Below are 23,733 nucleotides of genomic sequence, written 5' to 3'. Positions count from 1 at the left end.
TAAAAAATGCCTGCGAGCTCAAACCCAACATGCAATACTTTGTTAGTGTTTTGCCCTACCAATTCCATTTCCCCCCTCTATTTTCATTCCAAGTGTGTTTGTCTTATATGTAACTATTTTCAGCAATGGGATAATATATATATATATATATATATATTCTTGGTGGGTAAAATGGTAAATGGTGCATTTAGATAGCGCCTTTATCCAAGGCGCTTTACATAGATTAATGCATTACATTCACCCATTCATACACCAATGGTGGCAGAAACCATGCACGGCACCAACCAGCACATCGGGGGCAATTAGGGGTTCGGTGTCTTGCTCAAGGACACTTTGACGCTGACTGAGGGAGCCCGGGTTCGAACTGGCAACCTTGTGGTTGCCATCCGGCCACTCTACCCCTGAGCCACCGCCACCCCACCGGTGGGTAGATCTGGTTGAGCTGGTCATTTTTAAAGTAGCTCAAAGTATAGTGTGAGCATGTATAGCATCCTTCTGGTCACAGTAGTAATTAAGTCTACTAATCCAGACATCAAGTAAATACAGTATAACCAATTGATTGATGGACCAGTGAAGATGTTCTGTGGCCTTTTCATTTTCAGAATGGCAACACAGCAACGTTTTTAAGGTAATTTAAACCCAGGAGTGTACAATTGTTAAATGTACCCACCCTTAAGGGTCCATTTGGTTTGACTGACTGACTGAATTTTTTATTCACAGTTTGTAGAACGAGTATACAGTTCAAACTAAGGTAGGCTTACAGGTCAAAACAAAAAACTGCCACGAGGATAAAACCCAGAAAAGGCACTATTAAAGACATCATATCACGGTCCTCCATTTTCAATTCATCATAACATTTAAAGACGTACAAATACCGGTATACACTACACAAAAGAGGAAATTATCATATATACAGTTAAAGGGATAGTTCAGATTTTTTGAACTTAAGTTGTATGAAATACTTGCCATTAATATAGTGGTTGCAACTGTATTAATTGATTGCCCGAGTCCCATGGTGGGAGTTCTGCTCTGGTTTTGGTCAATATTAAGTAGTTCCGGTCATTTTGTGGGGGGCACTGGGGCCACGCAGTAAAAGTAAATGAATCCACAAAACGAACGTCATTTGTATTGTTGACCTATTTCTAAAATATTAGCGCGACTTTCGTTCAACTTTGACCCCTCTATCACATGGAACTATTTTTTGGGCGTAGTGATATGGACACAAAAAACATAGTTCTGTGTGATAGAGGGGTAAAAAAAGAACGAAAGTTGCACTAATATTTTAGAAATAGGTCAACAATACAAATGACGTTAGTTTTGTGGATTAATTTACTTTTACTGCGTGGCCCCCAGTGCCCCCCACAAAATGACCGGAACTACTTGATATTTCACCAAAACCAGAGCAGAACTCCCACCACAGGACTCGGGCAATCAATTAATACAGTTGCAACCACTATATTAATGGCAAGTATTTCATACAACTTAAATTAAAAAAATCTGAACTATCCCTTTAAAGAAAGTAAAAAAGGGATCAGTATGGGATACATTTAGTACAGTCGGAGAACGAAGGGCCCAATTAATGCAAACGGTGACACCGTCCATTAATTAGTGCATTACAGAGTTACTACATCTGATGCTTTATGAATATTTAATTCACCTGTTGATTCACCTAGACGCATAGTTTACCACAAGGGGGCGGAGTCTACGCACAGTGACAGATCAAATTGCGGAAGTAAAATGCATTAAAGAAAAAAACCCAACCGAGAGCCTCCTATGAACCATCATCACCACCAACATACAGTAACAACACTACACTGTCCCACTCACTGTAGGCTTCATACAGCCAGCCAGCAGTCTGTCTGTCTGTCGACGGCTGAAGCTCTGCTCCATTCTTTCAATTCATTTTAACATCTTGGACATATCGGGGCTGCAGACGTCATCAGGTACGTTTTTATTTAATACGGTTCCTTTTTAGTTATAGTTCCTTCCCGAGGAATTTCCCCCTGCCTGCCTCCTCGTCTCGATCAATGGAACTGTCAAGCTAGCTTATAACGTAGCCTGTAGGCTAGCTTTATGTTGTGGAGCTTGCTTTGACAGCATAGATGCTGCCTGGCTGGTTCATTTCTCTCTCTCTCTCTCTCTGTCTGCTGCTGTTTCGCCAATGATTGATTATGAAGTTGAATGCTTCTTTTAGACAACTTTGTTCTGCTGTTCCTGCTTCATAAGCATGTTTATTAAGCTGTCTTATATCTTTGCATGGCGGCTGTGTTGTGAATGAGCCTCTAGTAGAAATTAAGCTGCCTGCCACCATGGCTGACTTCTTTGCCGATCACTTATTTGTGTTCAATAGTATTGCTTTGCTGTTTTAGTATAAATGTCAGGTTGTTGTAAAGCTGTGTTATAACATTATATTAGAAAACACTCGCAGCCGCCCCTTCTATCTAGGTAGTATAAAACAATAGCCGATACCTTTCAATCACTTTGTTGTTGTTGTTTTTTAGACATAACTAGTATACACTGTTATGTTAATCTGATGTTAATACTGGCTTTATGCCTGTCTGTATTATATATTAGAAACACTAGCAGCCCTTATCTGGGAAGTATAAAGACAATAGCCTACATTTCAATTACTTTTTAGTTTTTTATACATGTACTGTAACTATACACACTGTTCTAGATATTAATATATACTTGCTTTATGTCATATATGCATATCCATTTTTTTGTCTTTCAACATTTTCCCAACATTTCCACCCCTCATTCACTCTCTGTGTCTCTCTCTCTCTTTTCTCTCTCGCACATGCACTCTCACACACACACACACACACACACACACACACACACACACACACACACACACACAGAGAGAGAGCTGAGAGCAGCAGCCAGCATGTCTCCATCAGTGCGTCTGCAGGAGATGATCAGGGTGATCCGCTCCGCCAGGACCCAGGGCGAGGAGCGGGGTGTCATCCAGAGGGAATGTGCTGCCATCCGGGCGCAGTTCAGGCAGGCCGACAACGGAGGGCGCTCTCACAACCTGGCCAAGCTCCTCTATGTGCACATGCTGGGTTACCCTGCTCACTTTGGTCAGGTGAGGCGGATTTACTGTCCCGGGCGGCTGGCTGGGCTTACTGGCTGGCTGACTGGCTGGTTGGCTTACTGACTGACTGGCTGGTTGGCTTACTGTCTGTCTGTCTGGCTGGCTGGCTTGCTGGCTGGCTGGCTGGCTGACTGACTGACTTACTTACTGACTGGCTGACTGGGCTTACTGACTGGCTGGTTGGCTTACTGACTGACTGACTGGCTGGTTGGCTTACTGTCTGGCTGTCTGTCTGGCTGGCTTGCTGGCTGGCTGACTGACTGACTGACTGACTGACTGGTTATCCCACCTCCTACTTTGTCTGGCTCATTGTCAACCTTTTCAGGCCGTGACCCCCCAACATAATCACATTTGAACTGGGGAACTCAACATAATCGTATTTGAACTGGGGACCCCCCAAAATAATCGTATATGAACTGGGGACCCCCCTAACATAATCATAATCTAATACATTTAGTTGGACTCCACAGATACATATAAATATTCTAACAAGCTCACAACACCTCGCATTCCGCTTTCTAGACGTGGCCAATGTTTGACCAGTTTTTATAGTATAGTTTGTTGATTACTTTTGATGCAGTAATCTTTGTTCTTTTCTCTTCTTTCGGACAGTTGTCTGGAAGTTACAGCTTTGTTGCCTCATTATTCATCGGCCCAACATCTATCTTGATCTTCAGATACGTTTTGCTCCGTGACTAAAACCTTCTATCGTCATTCTTTTGCCTCAGATGGAGTGTGTTCGTTTGATAGCCAGTCCTCGCTATAGCGAGAAGCGCGTGGGTTACCTGGGAGCCATGATGCTGCTGGACGAGAAGCAAGACGCCAGCCTGCTCATCACCAACTCCATCAAGAAGTAAGGACGGGATGGAGGGCGTTCAGGAGACAGGCAGACAGACAGGGCTCAGAGACAGGAGACAGGAGACAGGGCTCAGAGACAGGAGACAGGCAGACAGGGCTCAGAGACAGGAGACAGGAGACAGGCAGACAGGGCTCAGAGACAGCCAGACATTCTAGGTCTAGAACAATCGGATTGAGATAATCTGGCTGTGTGGGAAAGAGGCCAGACGAGAGAATTAACCCATTTTGGGCGGGAACCCCTTTTGGTGTTAGCATTATGTTATGCTTTAGCTATTGAAAAATAGCAGATCTACAATCTCGTAGCGCCACCGAGTGGCGCGCTACGAGCTTGTAGGTCTGCTATTTTTGAAAAATCGAAGAACGACTGACATAGAAACATAGCTTTTTCAGAAAACTGTCAGGATGTAGAAGACATTTTTAGAATCTGATCTCAGGTCAAAATGGGTTAAAGCAAGTCAGGCAAACGTCAAATAATCAGCTATCACAAAATAATCTCACCTAGAAATGCACTCTGTCGAGGTGCCAACGTGCGCCTTGCACACAAGTAGCGCGCAAATACAACTGCTGTTCTACATCCTTTAGACCCGTTATTGACCTTATATACCAACCTTGAAACGTGCCTTAGTTACGTCACCATCAACAGATAATAAGGGACCACCATTCTTACCCTGACATACATACATACATTTGAAAATATGTTATTCCAGTAACCCCTCAGAAGCAAAGATTTGTATTAAAAATGTTGGCTCTGAAAGAATATATGTTCCAAGATTTGCGCCACATTTTCACGATTTTTCAAAAGAGCTTGGAGATCTGCTATTTTTCAATAGCTAAAGTATAACATAATGCTTAAAACACCAAAAGGGGTTCCCGCCCAGAATGGTTAAAGTATTCAATCATCAAGGAAGAGAAAGAACATCTGCACACCAGTTTCTAGAGCTCCGAGACTTACTTTATTTAGAGGCAAGCAATTTGTTGCCTTGAACTGGGGACCCCCGTGGATGTGCGGATGTTCTTTCTCTTCTTTGATGTTTGCCTTGATGCCTGACTTCCAGCACCTGGCCTAAATATAGGCATTGAGATGTGCACACAATCTTCAATCAATCAATCAATTCCTTATTCTGAAGACTGTGTTCCCTGTTGCAGTGACCTGGCCCACAGCAGTCAGTATGTCCAGTCGTTGGCTCTGTGCACGCTGGCCTGTATGGGTTCCGCTGAGATGTGCAGGGACCTGGCTCCAGAGATCGACCGGCTGCTTCACTCCTCCAACTCCTACATCAAGAAGAAGGTGAGCAGGTGTGTGTGTGTGTGTGTGTGTGTGTGTGTGTGTGTGTGTGTGTGTGTGTGTGTGTGTGTGTGTGTGTGTGTGTGTGTGTGTGTGTGTGTGTGTGTGTGTGTGTGTGTGTGTGTGTGTGTGTGTGTGTGTGTGTGTGTGTGTGTTTATGTTATATCTATTTTAATTTACAACAACTGTTTGTATAAGGTTATAGACTAGTATAAAATAAGGAACAAAGTACATTCATAAATGTGGTGAAGCACCTTTTGTCTTCTTACCATGTGCATAGACAATCATTCAATCAAGGACCGCACCTATCTGCATATCATTTATCCTCACTAATGCTCAATATAATATCATTTCTGTCTGTTCGGTCCGTCTTGACACCATTTTTTGCTAAGGATGGAAGTATAGACGTCCTTTATAATCAAACCGCAGGAGGCCTTGGATGTGTACTTTTCTTTTGTATGTTTTTTTATTTAGTTAGTTTAGTTAGTTTTATTCAGTTTTATTGAGATGTTTGTAGAGTGAGCGTCTTCGTGAGAAGCCACTGTACAGGACAGGTTATGTTTGTCACTCGTCCTCCACTGCTTGGACTCCTTGTGGCCGGAGCCGGAGGTGCGCGCACGCTCCGCCTCCAGGATCTTTAGTCTCGACGTCTTCTCCACCAGCTTGTGGTACTCGTCCAGTTTGTGCCTCAGTTTGTCGTGGAGGCCGGCGTTGGCCTGCGTCTTGCACAGCGCTTGGAGGAGCTGGTCTATCGCCGTGTACGGCAGCCACACCGGCGGCGCTGTGGCCGAGAGGGGTTTCCCCGTACCAAAGCACTGGGGACCCTTCCCCAGGAGAGCGTCCACCAGCTCCAGCGCCAGCTCCGCCGCCTCCGACAGGAGGTCATAGTTCAGGTAGAGTCGTAGCAAAGCGGCTGCGTCCACTCTATTGTATGCACTGACCAGCCAAACGGGCAGGGAGACGCCATGCGAGAGGAGCTTGCTGATGACACAGCGGTGGTGCTGGGCATTCGGGGACGAGTATCTCTCCAGGTAGGACTCGAGCAACCTCCACGCCTCCTCCGTGGCACTTGACGTTTTGGCGGTGATGACTGTTGACGGCTGGTTGGCAGCCAGCCAGGTCCAAGTTTCATTCTGATATTCGTCTCCTCCGTACTGAAGCTTGATACATTTAAAGGCCAGTCCCTCAAAGACGGGAGTGAGGGGAAGCTTGAACGTTTGGCAGAGAGAGAGGGCACAGTTATACAGTCCTTTCTGGACCAAAAGAGACACCATTTCCACAGCGGAAGCACTGCCTGAAATGGCGAGATAAGAGGGGTGGTGCTGTATCAGCGTGAGGCGACTGCGTGCCAGCATGTATTCCTTCTCCAGGTCTTTTAGCTCCAAGATGTCTATCTGACGCCTCACGGAATCATTTGCAAGCTCTCCGTCGTGGTTTGTTTTTGGTGACGCGCTCGGCCATTCATACGTGGCTCCAGACGTGGGCTGGGCGATCCACGCATATTCGGGCCTGATGAGGCGCAGACAGTTGAGGCCGGCCAGATAACAGTTGACCTGCTTCCGGAGGCCTTGCTGTGTCTTCAGCTCCCTGCCCAGGCGCATGCCGCACTCAAACATCACCGTGCCTGCTTTCCTGTAGTTGTGTCTGTTGATGTGGAAGGCGTACAGCAGCTCGTAATAGTTGTGAGACACGAGGTCCGCCGTCCTGGCCCTGGACTCGATGATGCTGACCACCTTGTCGTGGAGGTTGACGTAGGAGAAGTGGACCAGGTCATGAAGCTGGGAGCGCTCGCACAGAACCACCACCAGCTGATGCAGACAGTCCAGCTGCCTGCTGGAGTCAGGGTTCTGCGTGAGGGCTTCGTAAGCCTGGCTGTTGTGTCCCAGGTCCAGCTGGTGTTTGAAGATACGGGTCCAGATAGCGGCCTGGCTCCGGACGTCATCACCAGCCTCTGTGTTGGCTATGGTGGCCAACTGGATGACGAGCTCCGAGTGGCCCATGTGCTCCAGCAACTGCAGCACCTTGTTGTAATATCGTAGCCTGGGAGGCAAGGCAGCATCCTCGTCCTCGGTTGCTGTCAGTCTCTTGAGAAATGTCTCCTTCTTCACCTCCATTGATGCTTCCTGGAAGCACTGCAGCGCCTCGTTGCCCTCTCCGTCCACCAAGGAGCACAGTCCCAGCACGAACCGACGGGATCCCACGTTCACCCGACACCAGGGCTCAGTCAGCCTCACATACTCCCGTAGTTGAGTGTACTGGCCGTTGGCCATCAGACATTCTGGGAACTGGAAGCCCCGGTTACTTGGCCACAGGAGTTGTGCTAGCAGATTGACAATGTTGGACACCATGTGGGGCCAGGGGAGCAGGGCCTTGCCCACTGTGGGGCTCTTCTGCTGGGTGTAGATTTTGGATATGATGGCCCTCCTAGCCACAGTCTGGTAGAACAGCTCCACCACTGTCTGACGACAGTCGACAGGCGGCGGGTCTGACAGCCCCAGGACAGACCGCTGCTGCCAGTGGGCATTTATCTTGTCCACGGGAACGGAGGAAGCCAGGCTCTGGCTGAAGTGTTTGAGGAGGAGGTAGGAGTAGAGGAGTTGAGAATTGCGGGGGATCAGTGTCTGTTGGATCTGCAGCAGCTGTTCACCTCCACCCGGAATTACGGCGTCTCCCAGACGGAGGTATAGTTTCTGCAGGATGAGCAGGTCCCTAAGGAGCAGGGCTCTGGTCGTAGCCATGTGACCGAGAGCCTGACACAGCACGGTCACGGCGGTTGTGCTGCCATACAGCCGATCATTACGATCTGGTGCCGGGGGCTCCTCATCGACGTCCTCTGTATCCGTCTCTAGGTCCATCTCGCTCAGTAGGACAGACATGGCCAGCACTGGGAAGCGAACGTACTGCAGTTTTCCCTGGATGTCACTTATGATGTTGTCGTGGTCGTTGGCCAGCAGGTTGTCCAGGACCAGTTCCGTAGCCGTCTCGGGCGACTGTTGACGCTCCGCGACGGCTCTCTCCATCTCGTTGGCCGTGTCCCCCGCCACGGCGTCGCTCAGCAGATGCAGACACTGCACCAGCCGCAGCACATCTCGGCTCAGCTCAGCATCTTCGGTTATGTTACACCTCTTCTCATCCGAGAAGAGGCGCTTGCCTTTGGAGAGATACAGGTGGTCCACCGCAAAGCACGGCAAGAGGAAGGACACAAAACCCTTCTTGAGCAGGCGGATCGCGGCGGTGTGGGGACTCACGGTGAGGGCCAGGGGCGTGGCCAGCACCTCCTGGTACTGCAGACAGCAGGTGTAGAACTGGGACCAGAACACCACCTGCAGCTGACGGTACTCGTCCTGGGAGAACTCGCGCTCCGTCACGCTGCTCTGCATCTGATCCTCCACGAGCGCGGCGACCTCCCTCTTCAGGCTCTCCCGGGGCATGTCGGCCATGTCCTCGCTGCCTCGTCCGTAGATCTGCAGTGCGTTACCGATGGCGGAAGCCGTGAAGCGAAGCGGGGAGAAGAGCGCCTCCAGGTAGGTCTCTGTGGGATCTTGGTCCGCTTCAATATGGACCTCTTCCTGTGGCGGAGGCTGAACAAAGACCTGGTTCCACCCATCTGCATCCGTATTATCGTAGCCGATGTATTTAACTACGGTGGCGTTTGCGTCGTCCACCCACAGACCCCAAATGTCAGTGGAGGTCAGAGCGAAGTCCACCAACGCATCCTGTGTGGTGAAGAGGGTGGAGACGTGATCCAGACGGTACCGATCGTCCTCTGCAACCACCAGCTGCAATACGATGAACTGTCCTCCCCGAGGGACGGCCAGGTAAACGACGGCAAGGAGCCCCGTGGCGGACGAGAGCAGACGCAGCCTGTGACCCTGACCCGAAACCTGCTTTTCCCCCTCCTCACAGACGGGCATGTACCCCAACATGTCAGCCTCCAGCTGACACGTCCGCTCTCTCAGGGACCATATGCGTAGGTTGTGGTCCTGGCAGAGGGCAAAGACCAAGGTGTCGTCCCCCAGCTCCCGGGCGGCCAGACTGAGGGCCGAGTCGCCGGGGCTCTGCTGCTCACCGCCTCGGAGGGCCACGTTTATCCAGCCAGCCATCAGCTGGCTGAGGCGCATCAGCGTAGCGCCTCTCCTCAGCACCACAGACGACGCGCTCCCCTGCGAGTCGCGGGGGGGCAGGGTGATGACCAGGACCCCTCCGGCCGGCGAGGCCACAGCGTAGCGGGCCGCTCCCTGGCCGTCGAGCCACGCCGCGGAGGCGCTGGGACTCGTCCCCGTCCGGCCCCCGGCCTGGACGGGGATAAAGGCGTGGTTCGGTGGGCCCTGCAGGTCCCACAGGCGCACGCCCACGTCGGTGAAGATGGACGCAGGCGTGTGGAGCCCTCTGGGATGAGGCAGCGGCAGCCTGTGGACGCTCCGGTTGGTGGTGATCAGGACGGTGACGTTGTTCGTGGTCTCCTGGATGGACACGCCGCCGGGCAGCACGGCGCAGTGGCAGAACTTGATCTTCACGCCGTTGTTGGTCAGGTCGACGTCCAGAGACTGCTCCGCCAGCCATACGCTGTCCCCCGACGTGGACCAGTGTACGAATCTGTTGCTGGTGACGGAGAGCTGTTTACCACTCTGTTCATAGTGGAAGCCTCCGGCACTGTCTGGGAACCTGACCCCATCGGCAGGGGCATTTAGAACTTGGTTTAGTTCTATCTCCGGGAACCTGTGTTTTGCCCTCTCAAAGTTGCATACTTCTATAAAACTTCGCTCCAATTTTCGCTCCATTTTTTTCGCCGTATTGACCTTTTCGGGAGGTTCGGCGTAACCGACTCTACTTTACCCATGGCGTTTCTGTGACATCATCATTATGTCACGATTCTGATGATGTCACTATGTAATCACTGTTGTTCTAGGCTGCTCTGTGTGCTGTTCACATCGTGAGGAAAGTCCCTGAACTGGGAGAGCTCTTCACGCCTGCTGCCCGCACCCTGCTCTCGGAGAAGAACCACGGTACGTTGAGCCATAGACATATAGAAACACTAGATGGCGCAAGGTGTTCACCAGCGGCCATCTTGCTACACAGCTGGTGATCAGCTCAAACTAAAATACTCTCTCAAATCTTGACGGATTTACAAACAGTTTGGTTTATTAAAAACGTTATCAACGTGGCTAAGATTCAGGATGCTTATCTGCTTAAAGTTATTTCATATGAAAGTCCATTATAAGTATGCTGACGTCTCTTGACGTTTATAACAAACAAAAACTGTTTGACAATCGGTTGAAAATGGAGTTATGTTATGGTTATTTAAACAGAACATGCACCCTTAGACACAATGTTATGAGTGGGCGAGCTTTACCTGAAGCAAGATGTGCCGCATTTTTACGATTTTTCAAAAATAGCAGACCTACAAGTTCATAGCGCGCCACTCGGTGGCGCGCTGTGAGCTTGTAGATCTGCTATTTTTCAATAGCTAAAGTACCACTCTTCTCTTTTGCAGGCGTGTTACACGGTGCCGTTATTCTGATCACAGAACTGTGCGAGAGGAATCCGGAGACACTGGAGCGTTTCCGAAAGGTACAGAGAACGTGTACGCACTCACACACACACATACACACACACATACACACACACACACACACACACACACGCACACACGTAATTTATCAATTCAATATTTATACATTTATGGGTCACTCAGATGGCTCAGTTGGCCAACAATGCGCTGCTCAAATAAGCGCAAAGTCCCGAGTTAGATTTCCACCTATGGACCTGCTTTCCTTTCCTGTCTTTCTCTGGTTCACTGTCGGGCATTTGTAATAATCTCTCTTCACATGTGTCTTGGTACGCCAGGCGGTGCCAGACCTGGTCCAGATCATGAAGGGCCTGGTGATGTCGGGGTACTCTCCAGAGCACAACGTGGCGGGGATCAGCGACCCCTTCCTGCAGGTCAGTCTGGCCTCTAGAGCCGTTCCTTCACTCGCCTCTAACATCATTTAGGCCTGACATTGACATTTAAAACATGTCTTCTAAATCATGACAGTTTTCTGAAAAACCTTATTTTTCTGTATCAGTGGTGCTCAATATTTCATGTCAAGGACCCCTTATAGAGAGATGACTTCCGCACACCCGGTAGGTTTGGAGCAGGTGCGATGATGTCGAGGCATATACAATGATGTGAAAGGAGGGACACCCGCACACTGCCACTTGCTGGGTTCAGAGCATTTAGTTAAAGCAACGTTTCGGTCTTGCGACCTTCCTCAGGCAAGGACCCCAACAATTATATGTAATATGCCTCCGCCCCCCCCCCCCCCCCATCTGAAAATATGTTGTTCCAGGGACCTACCCAGAAGCAAAGATTTGAGTTAAAATGTTCACTCTTAACAATATATATTCAAAGATTTAAGGCACACTTTCAAGATTTTTCAAAAATAGCCGATCTACAAGCTCGTAGCGTGTCACTCGGTGCCACGCTACGAACTTGTAGATCTCCTATTTTTCAATAGCTAAAGTTTAACATAATGCTTAACAGTTCTACTGTAACCCTAACCCCCGCTATTTAATCCATGTGTCGGTGCTGCGTAATACGCTAAACCCGCTATTTGTTTAATGTGTTTAATTCGGCGATTTTTAATAATTAAAAAGAGAGCGGATTTACTCGCAGACCTGGTGACGACACCGTCGCGTTATGATGACGACACCGGAAATCAAGCCATGCTCTGGGCTGCTATAGGGCTTCTGGGAAAATGAGTTCAATGCAAGTGGACGGGAGGGTTTGTTTGGACTACAACATGCTGTGCAGGCTGTTTTGGTTTTGCATCGTAATGGCGGCCATGTTTTTCTCCTCAACAACAAACCATGGGACTATTTCCCGCCGGATTTTCGTGGATCAAAGCTGCAAATACTTCGGCATATGCTCCAAAGCAGCCTAGGTAGGATGGTAGGAGGAAAGCCCCGAAAGGTGGCTAAAACACCAAAAGGGGTTCCCGTCCTGAATGGGTTAATAGAGCTCTTGGCCAGTCTATGCCGTCTGTTACCTATCTATGACGTCATCACCACACTTAGGCCTGACTCACACCTTCACAACAGATTGATGTATAGCTGTTGTATGAGGGGGAGGGGGGCAGTCGAAACACAGCCGAAAGCCGTACAACAAAAAATGTGTGTCAAACCATGTGACTTCCATTGGAAATGCATTGGGGCAAGATGTAAACAAACCCTTTGTTTACATCTAGCATCCAACAATGTTGTATGCTAGATGCGAAGGTGTGAGTGAGGCCTTAGGCATATCAAGACTCCGATACACAGACAGATTTCTGGAATGTATGTTTTATAACTACGAAGAGCACTGGCCTACTCAGGGGTCATGCAAGTCGGGAACGATACTGTCCGTGTGATCTGACGTACTCGTTGTAGCCCGGCCTTGTCAGCTCCATGCACGTCTCGCTTTGCTTCGTGCTGCCGCTGTCACTCACTGTGACTTCCTTCACCCACGAGTACAGAATACAGATCTTGTACTATTTGTTCCATTGCACACACTGCCACTTAGATGAGATCCATCCACCGTATTCATATCAAGGCCCAAAATGTATTCAGCATTTGAGCCACGGACCACCATTTGATGAGATTTTGCCTCGCAGACCCAAAACGAAAGAATATGTTGTTGTCCACAATTCCATGTTGTATTGATGTGGTGGTACCATTAGGGAGAGATAACAGGGAAACGTTGATCAAAATAAGAATTATTTTACATGCTCCTATTGTGTAACCTGACTCCGCCAGATGGGGCAGCAGAGAGTACACTCCTCCTGCTCCCATCTGGGAACTCTCAGGCAGACTTGATGCCCGGCCACAAAACGGCCTGGCCAATCAGCAGCAGCTAGAAGCTAGAAGCTGCTGCTAGAAGCTGCTATAAGCTGCTGCTGATTGGCCAGGCCGTTTTGTGGCCGGGCATCAAGTCTGCCTGAGAGTTCCCAGATGGGGGCAGGAGGGGGGAACCCAGTGTACTCTCTGCTGCCCCATCTGGCGGAGTCAGGTTACCTATTGTGTGGACTTCTTGTAAATGTAGCAATAATTTACCTCTTGAGAGGTAAAGATCTAATAAGGGTCCATTTGGTTACCAACATCATTTAGCTGGGGACCACCTGGAACCCCCTCAAGGACCACTGGTGGTCCCTGTACCACTGGTTGAAAATCACTGGATTACACAAAAGGGAGTTCTATCTATCCTGTGAGGTATCTGCACACACAGTGCCAATATCTCACAGTATACCACCCTCCATCCATCCATCTTCAACCGCTTATCCGTAGTCTGGTCGCGGGGGCAACAGCTCCACCAGAGAGCTCCAGACTTCCCTCTCCAGAGCAACATTAGTGACTTCCCCCTGGGGGATCCCGAGACGTTTCAAGGCCAGTGAGTCGATGTGTTTTCTCCAGCTGTGCCTTGGTCTGCCCCGGGGTCTCCTCCCAGTGGGACGTGCCTCGAGGACCTCCCTAGGGAGACGCCCGAGAGGCATCCTAACCAGATGCCTGAACCACCTAAGCTGGCTCCTTTCCAGGTGAAGAAGCAGCGACTCTACTCCGAGTCTCTGTCGCGTGGCTGAACTTCTCACCCTATCTCTAAGGGAGTTGCCAGCCACCCGTTTGAAGAAAACTAATTTCGGCTGATTGTATTCGCGACAGTATACCACAGTTTCATCAATAGTATTTATTTATTGATTGTTAGACAAGGTACAGTATGTGTCGGTCTAATAATGTACCCCACCATGTCATTTATCTTTCTCCCTCTCTCTCTCTCTCCCTCTCCCTCCCTCTCCCTCCCTTCATTGATCTGGTCATCAGGTGCGCATCCTGAGGTTGCTGAGAATCCTCGGCCGTAACAACGATGCTGCTAGTGACGCCATGAACGACCTGCTGGCCCAGGTCCACTTCTCACCTACACACTGGAGGCATCAGTAATAATACCTACCGATGGATTCAATGTATTTGAACAGTGTGGGTGTGTTTGTGTGACTGCGTGTGTGTGTGTGTGTGTGTGTGTGTGTGTGTGTGTGTGTGTGTGTGTGCGTGTGCGTGTGCGTGTGAGCAGGTGGCGACTAACACAGACAGCAGTAAGACAGCAGGCAGCGCTGTGCTCTATGAGACGGTTCTCACAGTAATGGACATCAAGTCAGAGAGCGGCCTGAGGGTGAGTAGAACACGCTGAGTGTGCAAAAAAAGCCTTGCAGTAAACGCTGTGTTGGCTGTTCTACTGAACCAGCCTCGCGTAGCCAACCTTCAATCTGCCTTAGGCCTGACTCACACCTTCACAACAGATTGATGTATAGCTGATGCATGAGACTTGTTGCATGAGACTACTGATGCAAGCTCGCAATTCATTTCCAATGGGAGTCACATGGTTTGACACAACATTTTTGTTGTATGAGGGGGTGGGGGGCAGTCAAAACACAGCCGAAAGCCATACAACAAAAAAATTGTGTCAAACCATGTGACTTCCATTGGAAATGCATTGGGGCAAGATGTAAACAAACCCTTTGTTTACATCTAGCATCCAACAATGTTGTATGCTAGATCGAAAGGTGTGAGTGAGGCCTTAGTATGGCCACGCCAGGCTGCTACTGAACACACACTTTAGTGGACTTACCGTAAGTATTTTTCTTTTTTAAAAAAAACCTTTATTTAACCAGTAAAAAACACATTGAGACTGAAGTCTCTTTTACAAGTGTGAACTGGCCAAGACAAGAGGCAAAATAGGTGACACAGCTCTGCCAGTAACAAAAAAAATACACAACAACAGGACAGACATACAATGTCTCCATTTGTGTGTGACTGACTGTACTGTGTCTGCTTCTCATCACAGGTTCTGGCTGTGAACATCCTGGGACGATTCCTTCTGAACAATGACAGGAACATTCGGTACGCGTGCATTGCTCTCCTACCCCCCCCCCCCCCCCCCGCCCCCCACTCACTCCCTTCCTGTGTATCTCTGGGTCCTCCCTCCTCCCCACTATTCCCTTTTCTCCCTTATCTCTCAGACAGTGTCATTTTACTCTTTCCGTCCCACAAGGCCAGCGGCTAAACTCTCCGTTTGCCGAGGTAGAGTAGAGCGCCCCGGAGGGTTCTATCGCTCCCAGGCTAGCCCAGTAATCACTTCTTCTTGGCAGCATTTCACCAGAGCCAAACGCAGAAGGTCACATGCTTATCTCTTAGTCACATCTTTAATCCATAATTCCGAAACCAGGCATTGGGGACGTGCTGTCTAGGTATCTTTTTTTTCTCTCTCTCTCTAACCGGCAGCTCCTGTGGGTCCTGTGGGCATTGTTATCCTAGTTTATACTGTGTAGGACAAGCTATGGCTCATAGCTCAGGGCGTTTGTACAGTATGTGACACATCGGCATACTTCCATAAGTGTTCTGTGTCCATGGCCACAGTAGTCTCGTGTGGAGCAGCGGAAGAGCTATCATGAGTACGCGATAAAGCGGAAGTGGTGCCTCCTCCCCTCTTCCGTTTCGTCTTTACAGACGCGCACATTCATCCTCATATAAATAGAAATCATCTAAGCATATGTATATACCATAGCTTGTTGCTTAGCAGAAAAGGAAATAAAAAATAAGCTCTAAAGATATTTTAAAAATATATTTTTGTGAACGGAAATAGCAGCTTCCTTACTCTGATTTGGGGAGGTGTTGTTCCAGACTCTATATAGCAGCATTCAGAGGTGTAGTTCCAGACTCTATATAGCAGCATTCAGAGGTGTAGTTCCAGACTCTATATAGTAGCATTCAGAGGTGTAGTTCCAGACTCTATATAGCAGCATTCAGAGGTGTAGTTCCAGACTCTATATAGCAGCATTCAGAGGTGTAGTTCCAGACTCTATATAGCAGCATTCAGAGGTGTAGTTCCAGACTCTATATAGCAGCATTCAGAGGTGTAGTTCCAGACTCTATATAGTAGCATTCAGAGGTGTAGTTCCAGACTCTATATAGCAGCATTCAGAGGTGTAGTTCCAGACTCTATATAGCAGCATTCAGAGGTGTAGTTCCAGACTCTATATAGTAGCATTCAGAGGTGTAGTTCCAGACTCTATATAGTAGCATTCAGAGGTGTAGTTCCAGACTCTATATAGTAGCATTCAGAGGTGTAGTTCCAGACTCTATATAGCAGCATTCAGAGGTGTAGTTCCAGACTCTATATAGTAGCATTCAGAGGTGTAGTTCCAGACTCTATATAGCAGCATTCAGAGGTGTAGTTCCAGACTCTATATAGCAGCATTCAGAGGTGTAGTTCCAGACTCTATATAGCAGCATTCAGAGGTGTAGTTCCAGACTCTATATAGCAGCATTCAGAGGTGTAGTTCCAGACTCTATATAGTAGCATTCAGAGGTGTAGTTCCAGACTCTATATAGTAGCATTCAGAGGTGTAGTTCCAGACTCTATATAGCAGCATTCAGAGGTGTAGTTCCAGACTCTATGTAGTAGCATTCAGAGGTGTAGTTCCAGACTCTATATAGCAGCATTCAGAGGTGTAGTTCCAGACTCTATATAGCAGCATTCAGAGGTGTAGTTCCAGACTCTATATAGCAGCATTCAGAGGTGTAGTTCCAGACTCTATATAGTAGCATTCAGAGGTGTAGTTCCAGACTCTATATAGTAGCATTCAGAGGTGTAGTTCCAGACTCTATATAGCAGCATTCAGAGGTGTAGTTCCAGACTCTATATAGCAGCATTCAGAGGTGTAGTTCCAGACTCTATATAGTAGCATTCAGAGGTGTAGTTCCAGACTCTATATAGCAGCATTCAGAGGTGTAGTTCCAGACTCTATATAGCAGCATTCAGAGGTGTAGTTCCAGACTCTATATAGCAGCATTCAGAGGTGTAGTTCCAGACTCTATATAGTAGCATTCAGAGGTGTAGTTCCAGACTCTATATAGCAGCATTCAGAGGTGTAGTTCCAGACTCTATATAGCAGCATTCAGAGGTGTAGTTCCAGACTCTATATAGCAGCATTCAGAGGTGTAGTTCCAGACTCTATATAGTAGCATTCAGAGGTGTAGTTCCAGACTCTATATAGCAGCATTCAGAGGTGTAGTTCCAGACTCTATATAGCAGCATTCAGAGGTGTAGTTCCAGACTCTATATAGCAGCATTCAGAGGTGTAGTTCCAGACTCTATATAGCAGCATTCAGAGGTGTAGTTCCAGACTCTATATAGTAGCATTCAGAGGTGTAGTTCCAGACTCTATATAGCAGCATTCAGAGGTGTAGTTCCAGACTCTATATAGCAGCATTCAGAGGTGTAGTTCCAGACTCTATATAGCAGCATTCAGAGGTGTAGTTCCAGACTCTATATAGCAGCATTCAGAGGTGTAGTTCCAGACTCTATATAGCAGCATTCAGAGGTGTAGTTCCAGACTCTATATAGCAGCATTCAGAGGTGTAGTTCCAGACTCTATATAGTAGCATTCAGAGGTGTAGTTCCAGACTCTATATAGCAGCATTCAGAGGTGTAGTTCCAGACTCTATATAGTAGCATTCAGAGGTGTAGTTCCAGACTCTATATAGCAGCATTCAGAGGTGTAGTTCCAGACTCTATATAGCAGCATTCAGAGGTGTAGTTCCAGACTCTATATAGTAGCATTCAGAGGTGTAGTTCCAGACTCTATGTAGTAGCATTCGGAGATTGTGGAATAGTTGTCTGGCTACGGTGGGAGCTGCTAGACATTTCGGGACATTATCCCAGTTAGGCCTGACCTCAAAATTAAAAAAAAATCTTCTAAATCCTCCAGTTTTCTGAAATAAATATTTTCACGATTTTTCAAAAATAGCAGACCTACAAGCTCGTAGCGCGCCACTCGGTGGCGCGCTATGAGCTTATAGATCTGCTATTTTTCAATAGCTAAATTATAACATAATGTTTAAAACACCAAAAGGGGAGTCCCGCCCAAAATGGGTTATGTGCCAAGTGCCACCTTCCAAATTATGTAAATGAGCCGCAAAATGTGGCTTTTTTTAAACACACTCAATTAGGCTTAATGTTCCCGTGCTTTTGTTTTCATTCGCCCATAGGGGCTGTGTGTGTGTGTGTGTGTGTGTGTGGTCACGCAGGTTGAACTGGTACTCTCTGTGTTGCAGACAGTGGCATACTGGCATAGTCTGTGGGTTCTGAGTCCAGAGTAAATGTCACTGGTGGCCCTGCTTTGGAGAGATAACCCTCTTCCACACACACAAACACACACACACACACACACACACACACACACATACACACAAACACACACACACACACACTTTGCGTTTCTGTCAAGCATTAAATCCTAAGCTCAACTAACATTTAAGCATGTTTTATAGAATCATTCTGTCTAAAGGTCTTTTACACACCAGGAGCATGACGAATAAAGGATCTGCGTCAGTGAATATTTCACATCAAACTCTTCATATTGTTGATGCCTTTTTTTATGTGTGGTGAAAAATCGTTTTGGCACGGTACGTACGTTGCTTCATCGGCGTGTAATATTGGTGTTCTGTGTGGCTGTACTCGCTTGCACCCGGTGCTTTGTGCCCGAAACGTGTCAGCAGCAGCACTCGGGTGCGATAAAGAATTTCAAGAATTCTGTAACTGGAGCCCACGGTGTGCGAGCGTTCTCCTTTGGTTTTCATGTTGCTCAGCACAACATGCACATCCACACCCAAAAGGTGGGCACCTTTTGGGTGTGGATGTGCATGTTCAAGGTTGGAGGTTGCACTCCATTGTTACATCTTGTGTACCGGTTAGGCATGTAACGATATATCGTATATCGCGATATATCGATATTATATCCCGACGATATGTATCGATTTATTAAAAATAATCAATGTTTTTTTTAGGGGGGGTAGTGTGTGATATGAAATGTGAGCTGTAATCATATTCCATCATCATCCATTTACGTGCTTTTAGAGAGAAATGAGACAGACTCCATGCAGTCACTTTCAGTAGTAGAGGCCTGCAGAGGGGAGCTCAGCTGTATGTGTCTGTGACTGTGCCCAGGTGATGGTCGTTATTGATGCTCATTAATACATCAAAGAAGGCAATTATGTTTGCAATGTAGTTAAATACACATTGTGAAAAGAGCTTCGGGGGGGAAGATAAATCATTAAAAAAAATATTTTTTGGTAATTTGTCTGGAAAATAATTGTGTTGAAAATATCGTGAACCTCATAACGTGATACGTATCGTGAGTTGAGTGTATCGTATTCGTTACATGCCTAGTACCGGTGCATAGGAGTAAAACCATAGAGTATATAAAAGGATAGAGACTGAACTGGCGCGAAGCTCCGCCCCCCCCCAGCTATTCATGTCAGTGGAAGTTGCTCAGTGGCGTTTTGAAGCACCCGGAAGACTGCCAGAAGTACCGTCTCAGAACGTCTACTTCCGCATTTGACCACCAAATTTTGGTGGTCAAATGCGGAAGTGCAACCGAGCGCTCAATGTTAAAGCCCAGCTGCACGGGGTTTCCCGGTCATGAATCCACGGGTCCGCCTGTAGTCCCTCCTCCTACCACTAGGGCCCAGAGCTTCAACGTTGAATAGCCTCACTGGCCCCTTGAGTAAAACTTGTTTTGGTTTGGCTTCCTTCAGACAATGCAGCAGCATAGCCAATAGCAACAGTAGAATAGTAATAAGAAACAAAAAACGTAAAAATATTTAAGACTCAAGAGTGTTTCTTTCTTTTTATATTGTACTCATGACCCGAAGAGCAGTTTCAATTAAGGTAAATGAATCACACAGAATAAACGCTCCTGTTGTGTACTAGGGACACTAAAAGTGAGCACAGGTGACTCAAGGGTGAGTCTACCTATGTATTATGTACATGTGATTTTACTGTACATTGTGTGTGCATTTTCCCCATTGCATTGCTGTTTTACATCATTCTCTGTCTATTTCTACTATACTTCTACCAATGTGTCTGTGTTGACTCTGTGTGCGTTGGTTTGTCCCTCCTGTGCTCATGTATTTTCAGGTACATTTCCATGACCTCTCTCCAGAAGATTGTTCAGACGGACCACAATGCAGTGCAGCGTCACCGCGGCACCATAGTGGACTGTCTGAAGGACCAGGACGCCTCTGTCAAACGGTAACGCCATCCACAACGTCAAAATCTTCTGTCAAACGGTAACAGCATCCACAACGTCAAAATCTTCTGTCAAACGGTAACAGCATCCACGACGTCAAAATATCTTCTGTCAAACGGTAACAGCATCCACGACGACAGGGGTTGTCAACCCAAATTATTTTCAGATGCGGGGGGGGGGGGGGGGGGGGGTGTCCGCAGCCAAACACAATCAATTTGGGGCTCCTTGACATGAAAACACTTGAGTACCACTGGCGTACGCGGTTTCTGAAAAGTAATGTCTCGCACCCACCCAACGCTCTCTCTCTTTCTCCTCCAGCCGTGCTCTGGCGCTGGTGTCAGTACTTCGTACTCTCTCTTTCTCTCTTGTACAGCCGCGCTCTGGAGCTGTCCCTGGCGCTGGTGTCAGTACTTAGTACTCTCTCTCTCTCTCTTGTACAGCTGTGCTCTGGAGCTGGTGTCGGTACTTAGTACTCTCTCTCTCTCTCTTGTACAGCCGTGCTCTGGAGCTGTCCCTGGCGCTGGTGTCAGTACTTAGTACTCTCTCTCTCTCTCTCTCTCTCTCGTACAGCCGCGCTCTGGAGCTGTCCCTGGCGCTGGTGTCAGTACTTAGTACTCTCTCTCTCTCTCTCTCTTGTACAGCCGTGCTCTGGAGCTGTCCCTGGCGCTGGTGTCAGTACTTAGTACTCTCTCTCTCTCTCTTGTACAGCCGTGCTCTGGAGCTGTCCCTGGCGCTGGTGTCAGTACTCTCTCTCTCTCTCTCTCTCTCTCTTGTACAGCCGTGCTCTGGAGCTGTCCCTGGCGCTGGTGTCAGTACTTAGTACTCTCTCTCTCTCTCTTGTACAGCCGTGCTCTGGAGCTGTCCCTGGCGCTGGTGTCAGTACTCTCTCTCTCTCTCTCTCTCTCTCTCTTGTACAGCCGTGCTCTGGAGCTGTCCCTGGCGCTGGTGTCAGTACTTAGTACTCTCTCTCTCTCTCTTGTACAGCTGTGCTCTGGAGCTGGTGTCGGTACTTAGTACTCTCTCTCTCTCTCTTGTACAGCCGTGCTCTGGAGCTGTCCCTGGCGCTGGTGTCAGTACTTAGTACTCTCTCTCTCTCTCTCTCTCTCGTACAGCCGCGCTCTGGAGCTGTCCCTGGCGCTGGTGTCAGTACTTAGTACTCTCTCTCTCTCTCTCTCTTGTACAGCCGTGCTCTGGAGCTGTCCCTGGCGCTGGTGTCAGTACTTAGTACTCTCTCTCTCTCTCTTGTACAGCCGTGCTCTGGAGCTGTCCCTGGCGCTGGTGTCAGTACTCTCTCTCTCTCTCTCTCTCTCTCTCTCTCTTGTACAGCCGTGCTCTGGAGCTGTCCCTGGCGCTGGTGTCAGTACTTAGTACTCTCTCTCTCTCTCTCTCTTGTACAGCCGCGCTCTGGAGCTGTCCCTGGCACTGGTGTCAGTACTTAGTACTCTCTCTCTCTCTCTCTCTCTCTCTTGTACAGCCGTGCTCTGGAGCTGTCCCTGGCGCTGGTGTCAGTACTTAATACTCTCTCTCTCTCTCTCTCTCTCTCTCTTGTACAGCCTCTGCTCTGGAGCTGTCCCTGGCGCTGGTGTCAGTACTTAATACTCTCTCTCTCTCTCTCTCTCGTACAGCCGTGCTCTGGAGCTGTCCCTGGCGCTGGTGTCGGCCGTCAACATCCGCTCCATGATGAAGGAGCTGCTCCATTTCCTCTGCTCCTGTCCGCTGGAGCTCAGAGCTCACACCACGTCTGGCATCTTCAACGCTGCTGAGAGGTAACATGCATTTATAATACTGTATATATAACCAGAGCTCAGAGCGCACACAACGCCTGGCGTCTTCAATGCTGCCGAGAGGTAACGAACAATGTCCCAGGCATGTGTAGGGGCACGAATGTACATTCACGACTTACTATGTATATGCATGCAAGCACATTACACACACTGTTGTGCACACGTGAACACATTTTGCGGCCCCCTCTCTTCTTGTAGCTGAGGCTGACGACACGTGGTCTAAGTAATGTGCCAGAGTGGCACTCTAGTCTAGACAGTTGTGGTGTCGAAAAAAGAAAAGCTATTACAAAAACCTCAAAGTGTCTAGTCTAGACTACCCTGCAGGCTTGTGGCTAGTCTCACTCCGTGTCTGTCTCCCCTCGATGATGTCTGTTTCAATAGCACTGTGACAATGAATACACCTGCTTCACTGTAATACAGTATCACTCGATGCACTGGTGTGAACGGAGGGATGTAACTTAAAGTCTTAACTTCTTAAGGTACAGTATGTACGTATGTGTACGTGTGTCGTTCCAAAGATGCACCAAGCCACCAACGACTGTGTTTGTGTCTGTCTGTCTGTCTCTGTCAGGTATGCCCCCTCTCAGCGCTGGCACATTGACACCATCCTGCATGTCCTCACCACGGTAACTACTAAACTGTGCCACCTTCCCCCTGCCACGCTGCACACTATTTAGTACTGCCTTCTTAATATGCTGTTGTAAATCGGAAGGGAATCCTTATTAAGGTAGCCTGGTTTCCAGCCAGATTCGCTGCGTTCCGTGATTTATTTTGTGACTTGGCTACTCAGTCTGGAAAGGGTCCTATCTCCAAGGTAGGCGGGACATGACATGACAAAACAAAACTGAGAAAATGTATGGCCGTCTGGTTGGCCGCTGCAGTTCGTTGGAGCTATGTGTGTCGATGGGAGGGCGGAACAATTTACACGCTGGGGGCGGAAGTGCGCCGGAAGGCACGCTACGCCACGCTGCCACTCAAGTAGCCTCGGAAACCCAGACGTTTTTATTTCCAGGGAGAAAAAAAAGTCTGGGTCCGAGTCCACTTCAAATTGGCATAGAGTAGCGCAAACGTCAATCACTCTCTGCTGATTTCTGATCGTCTGCATCTTTGTTAAATTGACGCACACACGCACACCCATACACACACACACTCCTCTCTCTCTCTGTTGCTCTAAGTAATTAGTCTCATGTCCAGCAGCTGCGCACAGTTTCTGCCGGCGGATCCTGCCGGGAGCTGCCTATGCCATAGAAAGCATAGGTGAGTTCCAGGCTACCACTCAAGTGACGTGGCCAATCACAGGGCATCTTTTCCGGGACATGTCATGATGTCAGTCCCGAACATCCACTCTGTGACACACACGGAAGCTTCTGTGAAGCACCAACACGGATGCTTGCCCTCTCTTGAGAGCATTCGCCAGCTGGTGGCGCTGGCTGATCAGCAACAACGTGGCTAAGTAACGGGTGACGTTATGAAATTGGAGTCAAACAGGAGGCTGTCCAGACTTAGTAGCCAAGTGACAAAACAAATCACGGAATGCAGTGAATCAGGCTGGAAACTAAGGACTATTGCTTTACACCTCGCACTGCGGCTTTTGCTCCCTTCACG

The 23,733-nt window shown here is 48.3% G+C and overlaps 2 protein-coding genes across 3 annotated transcripts in view; one reads left to right on the top strand and one right to left on the bottom strand.

Moving 5' to 3' along the window:
* The first annotated feature begins 1,789 nt into the window (after positions 1 to 1,789).
* ap1g2 (adaptor related protein complex 1 subunit gamma 2) overlaps positions 1,790 to 23,733 on the top strand; it is a 38,281-nt gene continuing 16,337 nt past the window's right edge. For both annotated transcript variants that reach the window (XM_079512452.1, XM_079512451.1), the window contains exons 1-13: positions 1,790 to 1,943; positions 2,865 to 3,091; positions 3,829 to 3,953; positions 5,105 to 5,246; positions 10,153 to 10,249; positions 10,738 to 10,814; positions 11,091 to 11,186; positions 14,079 to 14,159; positions 14,326 to 14,424; positions 15,097 to 15,152; positions 20,233 to 20,346; positions 21,970 to 22,110; positions 22,700 to 22,754. In XM_079512452.1, coding sequence (XP_079368578.1) covers positions 2,891 to 3,091; positions 3,829 to 3,953; positions 5,105 to 5,246; positions 10,153 to 10,249; positions 10,738 to 10,814; positions 11,091 to 11,186; positions 14,079 to 14,159; positions 14,326 to 14,424; positions 15,097 to 15,152; positions 20,233 to 20,346; positions 21,970 to 22,110; positions 22,700 to 22,754 — 1,284 coding nt within the window. In that variant the 5' untranslated portion in view covers positions 1,790 to 1,943; positions 2,865 to 2,890. The remainder of the gene's footprint in view (positions 1,944 to 2,864; positions 3,092 to 3,828; positions 3,954 to 5,104; positions 5,247 to 10,152; positions 10,250 to 10,737; positions 10,815 to 11,090; positions 11,187 to 14,078; positions 14,160 to 14,325; positions 14,425 to 15,096; positions 15,153 to 20,232; positions 20,347 to 21,969; positions 22,111 to 22,699; positions 22,755 to 23,733) is intronic.
* Positions 5,723 to 10,024, bottom strand: LOC306926564 (nuclear pore complex protein Nup160-like; the record flags this gene model as incomplete). The annotated part of the gene is made up of 1 exon (XM_079505918.1): positions 5,723 to 10,024. The coding sequence occupies one exon, from the start codon at positions 10,022 to 10,024 to the stop codon at positions 5,723 to 5,725; it is 4,302 nt and encodes a 1,433-aa protein (XP_079362044.1).

The sequence above is a fragment of the Electrona antarctica genome (genome assembly GCF_951216825.1).
Source record: "Electrona antarctica genome assembly, chromosome: 1".
NCBI classification, from domain to species: domain Eukaryota; kingdom Metazoa; phylum Chordata; class Actinopteri; order Myctophiformes; family Myctophidae; genus Electrona; species Electrona antarctica.
Note: the sequence above shows the minus strand (reverse complement) of the source record. Positions and strands in the feature narration are given on the sequence as shown.